The 13,739-nt window shown below is 49.1% G+C and overlaps 6 protein-coding genes across 6 annotated transcripts; 2 read left to right on the forward strand and 4 right to left on the reverse strand.

Moving 5' to 3' along the window:
* Window positions 1-13: 13 nt before the first annotated feature.
* On the forward strand, window positions 14-3,238 carry F9C07_1034099 (DNA mismatch repair protein). Its single transcript, XM_041288741.2, has 3 exons — window positions 14-679; window positions 735-1,126; window positions 1,173-3,238. The coding sequence occupies exons 1-3, from the start codon at window positions 273-275 to the stop codon at window positions 3,068-3,070; spliced, it is 2,697 nt and encodes an 898-aa protein (XP_041141299.1). The 5' UTR covers window positions 14-272; the 3' UTR covers window positions 3,071-3,238.
* A 168-nt stretch (window positions 3,239-3,406) lies between these two features.
* F9C07_603 (DUF1295 domain protein) lies at window positions 3,407-4,511 on the forward strand (the record flags this gene model as incomplete). Its single annotated transcript, XM_041288740.1, has 2 exons — window positions 3,407-4,119; window positions 4,184-4,511. The coding sequence occupies 2 exons, from the start codon at window positions 3,407-3,409 to the stop codon at window positions 4,509-4,511; spliced, it is 1,041 nt and encodes a 346-aa protein (XP_041141298.1).
* Window positions 4,512-4,695: 184 nt separating this feature from the next.
* Window positions 4,696-6,074, reverse strand: F9C07_2227460 (phosphoglycerate dehydrogenase; the record flags this gene model as incomplete). The annotated part of the gene is made up of 4 exons (XM_041284279.1): window positions 4,696-5,279; window positions 5,388-5,674; window positions 5,777-5,843; window positions 5,924-6,074. 4 exons carry the CDS (start codon window positions 6,072-6,074, stop codon window positions 4,696-4,698), a joined length of 1,089 nt encoding a protein of 362 aa, XP_041141297.1.
* Window positions 6,075-6,519: 445 nt separating this feature from the next.
* On the reverse strand, window positions 6,520-7,371 carry F9C07_605 (uncharacterized protein). Its single transcript, XM_071511425.1, has 2 exons — window positions 6,845-7,371; window positions 6,520-6,748 (listed from the first exon to the last, which is right to left on the reverse strand). Exons 1-2 carry the CDS (start codon window positions 7,278-7,280, stop codon window positions 6,531-6,533), a joined length of 654 nt encoding a protein of 217 aa, XP_071365591.1. The 5' UTR covers window positions 7,281-7,371; the 3' UTR covers window positions 6,520-6,530.
* A 495-nt stretch (window positions 7,372-7,866) lies between these two features.
* On the reverse strand, window positions 7,867-8,697 carry F9C07_606 (uncharacterized protein; the record flags this gene model as incomplete). Its single annotated transcript, XM_041284272.1, has 1 exon — window positions 7,867-8,697. One exon carries the CDS (start codon window positions 8,695-8,697, stop codon window positions 7,867-7,869), a length of 831 nt encoding a protein of 276 aa, XP_041141295.1.
* A 1,216-nt stretch (window positions 8,698-9,913) lies between these two features.
* Window positions 9,914-13,482, reverse strand: F9C07_607 (putative serine/threonine protein kinase; the record flags this gene model as incomplete). Its single annotated transcript, XM_041288729.2, has 4 exons — window positions 9,914-10,459; window positions 10,532-12,605; window positions 12,672-13,114; window positions 13,174-13,482. The coding sequence occupies 4 exons, from the start codon at window positions 13,480-13,482 to the stop codon at window positions 9,914-9,916; spliced, it is 3,372 nt and encodes a 1,123-aa protein (XP_041141294.2).
* Window positions 13,483-13,739: the final 257 nt, after the last annotated feature.

Genomic DNA, 13,739 nt, shown 5'->3' on the forward strand with positions numbered 1-13,739 from the left:
GATATGTCTTCCACAATAATGTTCGGAAGGAATGGCCCAGAATTCGCTGACTAATATCTGCTCACGTGGCGTGTGCCAATCATGTGCGTGGAAATACTCGGTTGTTAGTATCCTTGATTTGCTTCCCTTCTTGACATGAGGATCAATCCTCCTCATAACATGCCACTTATTTATTCCATCTATATACTACAATTCTTATCATACTTCAACATTGTCTCCGTCGATTTTATAGGAGCAATGGTCTCTCGTTTGCATAAGTACAATCTCTAAAGATGCCGATCACGGCTCTTCCCCCGACCACTGTCCGAGCGATTGGCTCAACATCTGTAATAGCGGACCCGTGCTCGGTTGTGAAAGAGCTGCTAGACAATGCCTTAGATGCTTCTGCGACTTCTATAGGCATTGAGATTTCTTCGAACGCAGTTGACGTGATTCAAGTAAAAGATAACGGACATGGAATCTCTTCAGATGACCATGCTCTCGTTTGCAAGCGCACATTTACTAGCAAGATCCAGACGGTTGAAGATCTTCGGACCCTTGGGGGGAAGTCGTTAGGATTTAGAGGGGAAGCTCTTGCCAGCGCTGCCGAAGTATCAGGTGGTGTGACTATCACCACTCGGGTGGAGGCAGAGATGGTTGGCACCTCGATCAAGTATGGAAGAAATGGAGAGCTTATCAGGTACGGATACTATTCAGGCAATTATTTCCGTGAAGCTAATTACTCGTTTATGAAGCTCTCAGCGTGCATCACATCCTGTGGGTACAACAGTTCGTATAACTGATCTTTTCAAGCACATACCTGTTCGAAGACAATCAGCTTTGAAGAGTGCGGTGAAGACTTTAGCACGGATCAAAAAACTTATACAGATATATGCTATGGCACAGCCCTCAAAAAGGCTTTCATTAAAGGTTTTAAAGGCAAAAAACGAAAACAATAATTGGATCTACGCCCCTGGGCGGGATGCAATGATCACCGACGCAGCATTGAAGATTGCCGGCACTGATGTCACTTCCAGCTGCGTCTTGAAGAAATGGCCTTCAGAACACAATGTAAACTCCGAACATCCCCAAGAGGAACATACATCCGAGGTTGGGCTTCTCGCCCTACTGCTGGATCTTGACACCGGTATCTTACATTGCCCTCCCTCTGAGAGCATGGCTAACAATAGTAGATTGCACAAAATTAAGCAACGCTGGCCAGTTCCTAGCTATCGATGGCAGACCCATATCCAGCTCTCGAGGCATAGGGCAAGACATTTCCAAGTTATATAAATCATATCTTCGATCGGCTCTTTCCCGCAGTGAGAGCAGTCCGTCCATAACTGACCCATTCCTCTGCTTGCACATTCAATGCCCTCAAGGAAGCTATGACGTCAATATAGAGCCGGCAAAAGATGATGTTCTATTCGAAGATTCACAAAGACTAATTTCGCTTGTGGAGGACCTCTTTCGGAGTATGTACGGCGAGAGGGAACCACATCTCAAGAAGGGACCGAATTCTACAAAAGGGAAAGGTGCGGTATCAGATAACGACGCGTTTGACCTCCTTTTGGCTCGAAAAAGCCCATCTAAAGACTCGCCATCTGTGGATACGAACTCGGAATCTTGTACGCCTCGCTTTGTCACGGCTCGCTCCCTTGCTCAGTCAGCAGACCCTTCGCCTTCCTTGCACGTTGTAAACGGCCAGTGCTCAGCCTCTTCTCAGATAAATAAAGCATCGAGTACCGAGAGCCGCAGAGGGTCTACTGATCAAGGGTTCTTGAATCCTTGGTCTATAACAAGGTTCCACGCCCCATTTCGCAAATCCAGTGAAAGCCAAACCCGAACTACAACAGTCCAGCGGCTGCCCATGAATGACCATGCCCACGTATATAAAAGACGCAGAGGGTCACAAGAAACGCCACGACGGTACTCGGCAGGCTCCTTTTTACCCAGTCCAACCTCATCAACTCCTTCAGCGTCGAGCTCTCCTCCAGACTCACGATCCTTTCTGGCAACCCAGGCGTCTCCCACAAGTCGTGGTTGCGATGAGGCCACAAGGGCTTCAAGGCAACGAGCCAAGGAAAAGTATGGTAACGGAGCGCTGGACACTTGGTTCGGGAAGACTACTCAAGTGGCACTCGCCCGGCTAGCTACTGAGGAGCCGTCGGATGACAATCAGCAGGAACCTTCGTTGAGTCAACTAGCGCATGAACGCTTTCGTTCTCAGGAGCAGTCTTCGCCCGAGTCATGTGAAACCACAAGCCGCACAATACCCATTCGGAGAGGCTCCGTTACCAGTACCCCCGAGAGTTCAGCTTTCTCGAGCACTCAACCCCAAAATTCTATTTCTATGGTAGCGCCGCAGGGTCCAGCTTCGGACGTAAGAGAACGGCGTCAAGAATTTCCGGTTCTTGAACAATGGTCTTCCAGACTGCATAGTCTCGCTAAAGACGGTCCAAAATCCGATTTGGAGACCGCTCTTGATTTCGAGCATCGAAAGAAAGAAGCCATCCAGAGACGAAGGGAGATTATCAAGGGCCGCCCAAAACCGCCTGCTTCGACTAACTCGCCGCATTTGAGCAGGTACCTTGCCGCGCGTGCTGCTCTGCGTCCCGAATCCAATGAATCCACTCACAACTTGAATTCACTAACCTCCGCAGAGGTTACGACAAACCAAATCTTAAACCCCCATGACCCAAGATCATACCTCATACGACATCAGGATGCAAGCCGACAGGACGAAGCACCGAAAGATAACAAGATTCGGCGTATTAACACGAGCAAATTACCATTCGAAAAAATACCAGAAGGCCATGAATTGCACGATATAGGAATCAATTTATCTACGACGCTCCCGGTCCTTGCAATATTATCAAAGGAAGTATTCAAGAGCGATTTATATACCCAATGTGGAGAGGATTTTGAAGCATTTTCTGCTTGTGATCTACAATCTGATCTCGTTGAATTATGGACTTCTAGATTGTCCGGCCTTATCAAGAGCAAGTACAAAGCAAAAGAGGGATCTGGAGAGCCTACTCCTCGATTTGACTTTTCGGCCTTGGCCGAGACGAAGAATAGTCATAATTAATGCATCTTATTCATGTCGTGCATGGAAGCCACAGCATAACAAATTTCTAATCCCTTGTCAAGGCGACTCAAGCGAGGCGGTTATGCATACATACATAATATGTTTATGTTCCTGTTTACCTTATTGAGAGTTTTCAAATACACCAAGAAGGTGGATCACTTTAAAACAAGTCAAACTCTGGACTATGCAAGACCATCTCCGGCGGGGTTACCATATTCGGCAATCCGAACGTCACTAAATCGTTACAAAACTATGACATCAACCCCTACACAGCAGCTATAAAACCAACCATGACCCATTCTCTTTTTCGGAGTCAATTGCGTCCAATTCGCAAATATGGATATCTACGGCTCAAAAAAGCCTGTGGTCGACATCGACCGAACAATTGACCAATTAGCCGGGCAAAAGCCCAGGCTGGGCTTAACGGCCGGCGATGTCGGCATCTTCAAATCGACCATCCTCCCCTCATTCACCTTGCACACCGGACTCTCAATCGCGTCTTTTATCGCAGCTAAAACTACCGACAAGGGCGAGATCAAGGATTGGTGCTGGCCATCAAGTCAAGTGATCAACGCCTGGTGGAGCGCCGTTGGCCGTCAGATGTTCTATGAAAATGTTTCTTTCTCAACCGCGTGGAAAGCTATCCCCTGGACCGAGAAAGTGCTACTCAGCTGCGTGACGATCTGGGGTACCCGACTGTTCTACCGCATCTCAAAGAGAACCATTACCCGTGGCAAAGACGATCCAAGATATGATGAGATGAAGTCGAAGGAACCTGGATTCTGGAAATCCGCTTTCTTAAAGCAGTTCCTTCCCGAGGCTGTTTTCTTAACTCTTATAACTCTTCCGTTCACTCTGCCTTTCCGGTTAACTGGGTCGTCTTTGAATTTAGACACTGACACTGCCGCAACCATTCGCGGTCTCGGTGTAGCACTCTTCAGCGCTGGTTTCGCTATGGAAGCTATGGCCGACTGCCAGCTGGAACTGCACCGCCAGGAACGGACTGATCTGTGCCGTCACGGTGTCTGGAGTATCGTTCGTCATCCGAAGTAAGTCGTCTCATAAGCTTAATTCCTACCGTAAAATGAACGACTGTTTCTAACGGGGTCATAGCTACTTGGGTGACGCTTTGGTGCATATCTCCTTCGTCATCCTCAACGCCGCGAACACCTTCAACCCCCTTGTGCTTCTGGGTCCTGTCGCCAACTACATCTACCTCCGCTTCGTGGGTGGTGACAAGCAAAATGAAGCCAGCCAGGAGGCCCGGTACAAGGAGCAAGACCCGCACAAATATCAGCAACTGCAGACATGGCGTCGCGAGAAGAACAGCTTCTGGCCTAGCCTGTCTGAATTGGCGAACCCGTGGACCTGGGCTGTTGTCGGCAGTGGATTGGTCGGTGTTGTTTTAGAAGAGGCTATTCGGGGATGGGCCTTGCAATGATGTTAGTATCCAATCATCTAGTATTGCAGTATATTCATAATGTATACGTTACGAATTTATTCCAAAACATACAATGTCCCAGGCTTAACCTAAAACACGCTCATGACTTATATTGAAAAACAACTTCCAAGCCACACCATAACCACCCTACTAACATACATGGAAAAGAATGAAAGAAAGAAAATCAATACCCCTTCCCTCTCTTATAGACATTCAACAACTCCTCCCCCCTCTTCACCCTCCCCACATTCTCCTTAACGATATCCAACGACCTCGGAAAATACTCCACCCCCAAAGAACTCACATGAGGACTAATCTGCACATTCGGAGCATCCCACAACGGATGCCCAGCAGGCAGCGGCTCAGGATCCGTAACATCCAACGCCGCACCACTCAAATCACCCGATTTCAACGCCCCAATCAACGCCTCCTGATCAAGAACCTTCCCACGCGATATATTCGTCAAATACGGCTTCGCCCCTTTCGATCCCTGACTAGCCGCCAAGAGCGCGAATTCCTCTGCCCCGAGAAGATGCGTCGTTTGCGGTGTCAGCGGAAGCGAGATGACGAGATGGTCGAGACCGAGAGCGAGGAATTCGCGGATGGATGCTTTGTCGGTTCCGTGGTGCCAGGAAATGGGGATTGTGCCTTCTTTGTCGCCTGTGTTGGGGACGATGAAGCCGTTGTCGTGGCGTGAGGATGGGGTTGGGCGTGGTGAGGCTGTGTAGGCGTAGACTTTCATGCCTAGGGCATGGGATACGCGGCCGACTGGTGTTTATCTCTTGTTAGCTGGGTTCTTGTTTATGTTGGGTATTCTTAGGGGTAGATGTATGAATGCAAAAAGATAGATAGAAAAAAGAGAAGAGAAGAACATACTCTGCCGTCCAATACTCCCATACCCCAATATCCCAACCCGTTTCCCTACTTGATCGTGCACACCCTGAAAATACCCGCTATTGCTATCGCGCCATTCATGCTTCTTCTGCCCTTCGTACATGTATGCATACTTGCGTGTGTGAACGAGCCAGTTCATGACCGTCCACTCGGCGATCGGGGGCGCATGAACCCCCGAGCTGCTTGTCAACGGGATAGCAGTTTCCTTGAAGATGGGGTGCTGGATAGCATGGTCCAAGCCGGCGGAGAGGAAGTGGATAAATTTAATACTGTAGAGCTGTTAATATCATCCGATCGTCTCCCTCACAATTGGCTTCATGACTGCATATATATGCAAAAGCGGATTTAATAAATGTATTGTATATACATACTTCCCAGCATCCTCGGGTTTCGGGAGATTAGTAAATGTAACAATGTAAGATGCCTTCTTGGCTAGTTCTGCATGATTACACATCCAATAATTAGCTTTACTTATATTGATACCGATAGACATAGGTAGACTGTAGGATATAACTCACCACTAGGAATATCCTCCCCCCTCTTCAACGTCACACTCGACACCTCCAGCCCCGGGAACTTAGCCTTGATCTCCTCCAGTTGATCCGGGGCTAAGTCCCGCATGAAGGTTATCAGTAGATGTTCTTTGGGTGCTAATGCTGCGTCGCCCATTTTGCTTGTCTTTGGTGTTTGGAATTGGTACTTTGGTACTGGTTATTGACTGTTTATTGCAACTGGAATTGCAGCTCCAGTGCTAAATATAATGGGAGATTGTCTATGATATGAAAAGTGTAGCCTATGTCGCAATTGAGAGGGAATCGCACGCGGCTTTTGTGGAAAGTGGGGTTTTGGTTTAAATGGGTTGGTTTCCTTATCGGACTGTAATGAAGGTTCAATTGAATTGATTTCTAAGCTGGGTTTATCAAATTCCCGAGACTGGACTTCTTTATCTTTGTTTTAGGATTGGATTAGGGTTCTATTGTTGGCCGAGATATTTCCTTTTTTGGTGGGTTGGTGTCGATATATACACTACTGGATACTACTTGTACAAATATATTGTATAGCTGGGATCTTATAATATAAATACATCCCCTCCCATATTATTAAAAGGAACAGGAGAAAAAAGAATCAAGGAACCCAAATCATGGAGTCCTGCACATACCCATCCACCTCCCCCGTCGACCTCACCTCAAATCCCAATCTCTCATAAACAAATCTCCCCTCTTGCGTAGAAGACAAATACACCTCCAATCCATCTTCCCTCGCTCTCTCCAATCCCCAATTAACCAGCATCGTCGCCACGCCTCTTCTCCTCGCCGCAGGATGCGTCCCTATAATATCCAAAGCTACCATCGCATTCAAATCAGCACGACTACCCAAACCACCACCACCACAGCCTCAAAGTGACAAAAGAAGAAGAATAAAAAGGGACAAGAACATACAATAATACCTCTTATCCCCCATAACCTTGACCTGCCACTCATAATTACTACCAAAGAACCTCTCGCATAACGCCCCGTCACAGCTCTCCGGCCAAGGCGGACTGAGTCCATCCTCGAGTTCGTCTGTCTGTATCTCCTCGGACCCGGTCTTAGACTCCGTTGTTGGGGCATTGGACACCGGGGCAGGGAGTGACCAAAGCGCGAATCCCACAATCGTAGGCTCGTTTCTGGCCGGGTCAGCGTCTGTGTCGATTACTTTTAGGAGGCGTTTGCGCGGGTTCCCGATATCTTTTGTTAAGGCGCGTGTCCACCAGGTGTGCACGTCCGGTGTGCGGGGGAAGAGTTTCGTGTTGAAGGCGTCGGAGAAGGTTGTGAAGAAGAGGGTCGCCAGGGTTGGTGTGTCTGGGGGTATCGCGAGGTGGAGTTCTAGGGGCATTTTTCTTTTTTTATTCTCTTCGTATGCTTTTATGTTGGGTTTTGTTGTCTTCGTTTGGATGGGAGGTGGATTGGTGTAAGGTGGGTTTTGGTGGTGTGGTTATTTTGTTCGATGTTCGATGCCAAGATGGGTTAATATAATTCGTATTAAAGGATTGTGTTAATGCTGTTCCTGGTTTAGTTTGCGTCGGATTTAATGGACTAGGGTATTAGTGTAAGGTTGGTATAGTAGTATTCTCTTTGCAGTGTAGGCGCGTGTTTGTTCTAGGGCCTTTTCTCGGTTCTCGAAGACGGTGATTAAGATTAATTTGCCGCCACTTGACGGTAGAATAGCAGGTGGCGGATCGGAGCCTATGGTATGAATAAAGCGGTTGCTTGTAAGGCGAGGTCATCTCTCATATTAAAACACATCCAAAGCAGTGCGTGCCCTGGTAAAGGCGAACTGCAGTTGTTCATTAGATTCCCGACTATATCGTGATGGACACGCACACGTACACGTACACATAGCCTCTGCTGAAGGACGGACAGTATCAATTAATATAGCACACATTACATCACAGCACATACACATTTCAACGTGAACCATATCATATCTTTTCGTAAGACCGTTCCGGAATCGTCACAGGACTTGGACCTGAAGCATCCTGGCTCCGCGATTGCGAAGGCAAGAATGATCTTCGATTGGACTGGCCATGTTGCATCGGCGCGCGACTCTCGCCGCCGCCGCCGTTCATTCCTTCGATCTCCCGTTTTACACCTTCGTACAGGTGCTCAATATACTGAATCTCCTCTTGTACGTCAAGTTCGCAGCCATCCAAGCAAAATTCACGTTCTCGTTGTTCAATGTATTCACGGATATTGCGCCATTCATTCTGGTAGTGCTTCAGTCGATCGGGCAACCCGGATCCCTTCAGGTAGGTCAGGATTCCGGCCATAATGGTGTTGATGGCGCCGAACGCAGTCACGGCGGAATGTGGACCTGAAGCGGCACCGAGGGCTGTGAGCGATGCGGCAACGACAATCTGCACAGCCAGGCAGGTGTTGATGAGAATACTGTAGAAACGGTATCGCTTGGCGGTGGTTTGCTCTGCTTCGACCACTCGTGCGTAGATGCCGACGTTGGGCACGGTACGGTTATAGTGGTGGAGTGTATTCAATGTCGGGACGCTGTCGATGCCTGTGAGGGCACGGAAGACGAGAAGCTTGTCGCTGGGTGGAATCAGCGCGTTTGCTTCCGTTCTCGCAATTGTGAGGCGCTTTGCTCGAACTTCTGGTGGCAGCCCCATTGTTTCGCTGTGGTTATTCATCGTGGGTACACTATGAGCTGCTGTGGGGAGAACAGGGTCCGGATTGCCAATGAAGGCAGCCAACAGCCGTCTTGCGAGGCCATCGCGATGTGGGTATTGTTCGCTCGTCATGGTGATGGGAGGTGTTTTTTAGAGCAAGCGCGCCGCACGTAGCGAAGCTGGGGGGAGGCCCTATATATGCAGGGGACGGACGCTCCCACTTTCCCAATAGAATCCCGGGGTATGGGTCGCAATAATCATTGTTTCCCTGGCTTCCCTACGTGATCCTACCAATCGGTGAGACTCAGCTAGCCAAAATCTGCTTGATGGGGCACATTTTTCTGCAAGTGGCACGGACACCGTGAGTGACAGAGGGAGAGGAACCTGAATCAAAACCAATCATTGAAGCAGAGAGGTTCGAACGTGCCAAACTTTGGAGGGATACCCACACGGCTGGACCCTAATCACTGCAGATCGAGAAAGGTTTTGGCAAGCTACCCGATAGCCAAAGAGAGCGGACGGGAAATTGAGATACGTCTGGCATGGCACAGCCACTCATAAACAACTGTGAGTGGTTAAAATTTTGATGGCGCCTGTGGATCCGCCATGGGTAATTGGATATTGAACCGTGATAGCAGAGCTCATATGCAGTTAGCTCGAGCTAATGCCGGGATGAAATGCCGTGAATAAGGCCCAGTCTATCAGAAGTAACTGCATGCATGTCAGCGACATTGGTCACATTGGATTCAAGCAGCCAACTAAACCTCACGAGACACTTTGCAACTTCGCTGAACGAAAAGGGGACCAAAAACAAGGACCAAAGCATAATCGCACGAGGGTCAAATTGCACTTTGACAAGAACACCGCCGATCGGATCACAATGGGCATGGATCGGCAACACTAAGATTTTGGTTAATGCCGAAGCGAAACCCATGGATCCAGCCTGTCATATCGGTTCAAGTTGCTGATTTGCTCACCGTACATTGACTTTTCTCTGGTGCAGAAGCTAAACCCGCCTGTCAGAATCTCGGATACTCGTCGACGAATGATATAGATCATATCTCGGGGGTGGAGATGAGTTTGTAGAGTTAATTCTCCTGATCTTGTTGGTCAACATAATGCTTCTCATTCCTGGGTGGTGATTATAGATTAGGGCTTCAAAGTCAACAAGATGAAAGCGTATCATACTGTACATCAGCGATATAATTATAATATTAACACCGGGTAGTCAATGCAAAACGGTCAACAACGGATCAACACTACATATATGCGAAATGCCACGAGAATACAGAAAACTAGCCACGTAAAAGTTCAAGTCAAGTCGTGTCGTCATGAGTATAGACCATCGCTACGATGGAACCCCCAACCTCCGCAGTCGCTCTCTTAACGCGTCCATCTCGCCGTCCGGTTCGTTCTCGGCCTTCTTTAGGGAAACGGATCGATATTCGGTGTCCCCTCCAGGTGCTCCTACCGTCACCCAGACAAATCTGCTGCCACTTCCGCCCGATTGCGGTCTTTCCTGGGCACCCTCCCAGAACAACCCATCAGATGCAGATTGCTGGTCTAAGGGTCGTTCACCGAGGCGGCCAAGCTTAATCCAACCTTTGAGGACAGCCTTCATGAAAGTAATCTTCGGTAAAAACGCATTCGCCTCCAGGATGTCGCGAAGACGCTCATCCTTGGGAGTAGTGCCAGTGCCGTACGCGATACTAAGGAATGTGCCCGCCTCGTCGGATGCCATGGATCGGCTATCGAAACCAGACGGGTGCATTTTTCCCTTGGAACTCAAGTAACGAGCAGCAGACGGGGAGAGATGGTAGAAGTCAATCCATGGTGACGAGCTTCTGGTGCGACCGGGCGAGATGACAACTTTGGTGTGATCCGGGAAATTAAACTAGAGGATTAGGGCATTAGCAGGGGAAAAGGAATAGTGAAAGCAAAGAAAAAAAATAAAGGATAAACTAACCTGGAAGGCACCATCACCGAACCCCCAGACGCCTACATTGCCAAACCGTTGGTAGAATTTGACAAATTGGCCATGATGGTCCGGTGGCAACTGGTCCTCGAGATACGCTTCATTCCTTCCCAGAGATCCAATCATATATTCACCAAATTGGTGTGCCAATTTGACACGTTTGATCTTTTCGGCGTCGGCCCGCGCGCATTCAACACTGGCATTCAACCGGGCCTTGTATACAAGGCCAGACGAGGAACTAGACGAACTCTCCCGTTCAAACACGGAAGGGGAGACAAAGGCGCGACGAATACTACCACGATTCTCGGGCAACTCATTGTCACAGTTCTCGTAGAACTCGACCAGCCTTCCATTGCGAGGGATAAGTTGTCCCGCTTCAGAGTAGGCGTATGCCCCATTCTCTTTTCGCTCCTGATGCCTGGCTTTGCGTCGGATGTGCTTTTCCCCATCGCGCATGACAACCCCACTCGCTGGCTGTCCATTACCAGACTTGAATACACACCCGACACTTCCATCGTCCAAAACATACCCAATTCCGTACCGGTTGGTATAGTCCACCCATTTAATGACATACGTATGGGGCGCACGCCTCGAAGCTGTCCGTCGCCGAGCAGATGAATAAGGAACCAAGTTGGCCAGCATGTGCCGCAGGTCGGCGTTGACATCAATGACGGAGGACCGGGGCAGGAGTTCGCACGAGTCATCCTTATGGAAAAGAGGGTGCAGCCCTATTGAGGACCGTGGTTTACTTCCAGCCGGTGGAGATGCCTTGCTACCGGATCGGCTCGATTGTTGAGACTGAGCTTCAGCTGCTAAGCGACGGCTTTGAGCATCCAATTCATCCTTTGCGGTCAAATTGCCGCTGTCTTTGTGGTTCGGGGCGTCTCTGGGTTCGGTCTTGGTTGGCGCTCGTAAAGAGCTCTGGCGTGAAATGATCGGCAACTTCTCGGGAGCGGTAGGCGCCGACCGTTCTTTGGCATTAGGCAGGCCAGCTGATTCTTGGTTCGCTGCTTCCAAACGCCGGGACTGCGAGCGTGTCTTGCCGACAGTCAAAACACCAGCTTCGTGGCCAGTTTTAGACTCCACCGATGCGGTATTCCGCTCCGAGTCACGCAGTGACCCCGACACGCCACGTCGCGCGCGGATAGGCCTCTCGGCAAGTCCACCACTAGGCACAGGACCAACATCCAGGGCTAGCTCTCTCACCTCAGGAAGAGCTGGTGTTGTTAAGGCTGGTGGATCGCAAAGAGCAGTGATCTTTCGAAGTGAGCCTCGACCGATGGATGCCTGCTGTCGAAGGGTTGCAGCATGGCTCTGCGACGCTTGGCGCCGCTGCTGGGCTGCAGCAAGTGCCGCTTGTGTCCGTGTGAGCGACACCGAGTTGCTTCGCAAGGACAAAGTGCTCCTAGACGAGAGGAGCGTATTGTCTTGTAGAGCGCCATCCCTACGACTTACTAAAGTCGCTTCAGGGATGCTCCAATCTCCTTCCGGTGCATGAGGATATCTGTAAACAATGTCTTCGGGCAGCGGAATCACAGGCTGGAGGCCGCGCTCCTCTTCCACTAGACATTCAGCAAACGCAGATTTGGAAGCGTTTTTCCCAGCAGCCTTGCGGGCAGAGCCATCTGGTTTTCGACCCACACCACAGAGACTGTAGAAGGCTGCCTTGCATATGGGGTACCGCTGGTTCGGATCGTCAACATATTCTATGTAACTCGCAAGCTTCTCATCGTAATCTAAGCTATTCCCAAACATCATGCGATCTCCCCGAGGTTCGTCCGGCTTCAACCATATTGGCTTGGCAAGGCAGCATGCCGGATCCAGTCTTTTGGGTATGCAACCCTCGTACATATGGAAAAAAGGGTGCTCGACAATGTCATCGGGATCTGGGCGTTCATTTTCTGCAAGGTTAAGACAAGAGCTAACAAGCGACTTGGCTTCCTCTGGAATATGGTTGGAACATTCTGAGTCCTTCGGCCAAACGTATGTGAGACTTCTGACTTTCTTATAGATCTCTTCTTGGGTCTTCGACTGAAATGGCGGGTATCCAGTAAGCATTGCAAAGCTAGAAGAATCGTTTAGCCCGGCTTCGGAATCTCCATGTCAGCAGTCAGAGAAAAAGTCCACTTACCATATCACACCCAATGACCAGATGTCAACCTTCTGTGTGTGACCTCCTTTACTTTTATCAAGAACTTCGGGGGCTATATAATTTGGCGTTCCACATAAGGTTTTTCTTCTTTTCTCATCCTTTTCAGATATTATCATAGCTGCGAGGCCAAAGTCTCCCACTTTAATATCCATATTCTGGTCAAGAAAAAGATTGCCCATCTTCAGGTCGCGATGTGCAACATTCCGCTTATGCAAATATTTCACCGCACCGCACAGTTGTATCATGAACCGCCGCACCTCCGGTAAACTGAGGGACCTCCTCTTCTTAACCATATCCATGACCGATCCATTAGGACACAACTCTAGGATCACGTATATACATTTCTCAAAAGCAAAAGCTCGGTGGAAGGTGACAATATGAGGGTGTCGCATTTTCGAATGGATTTGAAGCTCGGTGCGAAACTATCAGAGGCGCGATCAGTAACTATCAACCTTCAGTCCAGCAGGAGTGCGCTAGGTACCTTTTCTTGCATTTTTTTCTGTGCCATCTCTGACCTGACGACCTTCATAGCAAAGACGCGGTGATTCCGTAATAATGTGCCCTCGTAGCAGATAGCAAATCCTCCTTTACCTAGAAATGCCCCTGTCGAATATCGCTCCCCATCTTCTTCAGGTTCTGCAACCAATGACGGTGGCGGTGGCGCATGGTTCTTTGAGGATGCAGCCTTTTGAGCTGCAGCTGCAGCTGCAGCATTGCGATCTAAGACTTTGCGCTCCATGGGCTTGGGCTTGATGACTTGGTTTGTTGATCGCGGTGATAATGCCTCCATTTTCCTTTTTGAATTCCTCTTCTTCCAGGTCTCGCTATTGGTGGGTATCAATAATGGTGGTCGAGACCAATTGCGCAAGGGCAGAGAGACGGGTTAGATTCAGGCAGGGCAGTCGTAACGTTCATCAATTACAAAAACTCAAGCGCGGAAGGGGTATACTGGCGTGATAGTGCCTATGCTTCATCAGTATACCCCGAGGGAGTTAAGAAATAGTGAAATAAGATTCTCATCGGACAGCGCATTGATTACATGTGCTT

The sequence above is a fragment of the Aspergillus flavus genome, chromosome 1, assembly GCF_009017415.1.
Source record: "Aspergillus flavus chromosome 1, complete sequence".
NCBI classification, from domain to species: Eukaryota; Fungi; Ascomycota; class Eurotiomycetes; order Eurotiales; family Aspergillaceae; genus Aspergillus; species Aspergillus flavus.

Bases quoted from the DNA above. Each gene is read 5' to 3' on its own strand.
- F9C07_605 (XM_071511425.1), bottom strand. From the start codon at position 7,280: ATGCCCCTAGAACTCCACCTCGCGATACCCCCAGACACACCAACCCTG. The intron at 6,749-6,844 runs GTATGTTCTTGT...ATGCGATGGTAG, and splicing joins GGGGGATAAGAGGTATTATT to CTTTGGATATTATAGGGACG.
- F9C07_1034099 (XM_041288741.2), top strand. From the start codon at position 273: ATGCCGATCACGGCTCTTCCCCCGACCACTGTCCGAGCGATTGGCTCA. The intron at 680-734 runs GTACGGATACTA...TCGTTTATGAAG, and splicing joins AGAAATGGAGAGCTTATCAG to CTCTCAGCGTGCATCACATC. The intron at 1,127-1,172 runs GTATCTTACATT...TAACAATAGTAG, and splicing joins ACTGCTGGATCTTGACACCG to ATTGCACAAAATTAAGCAAC.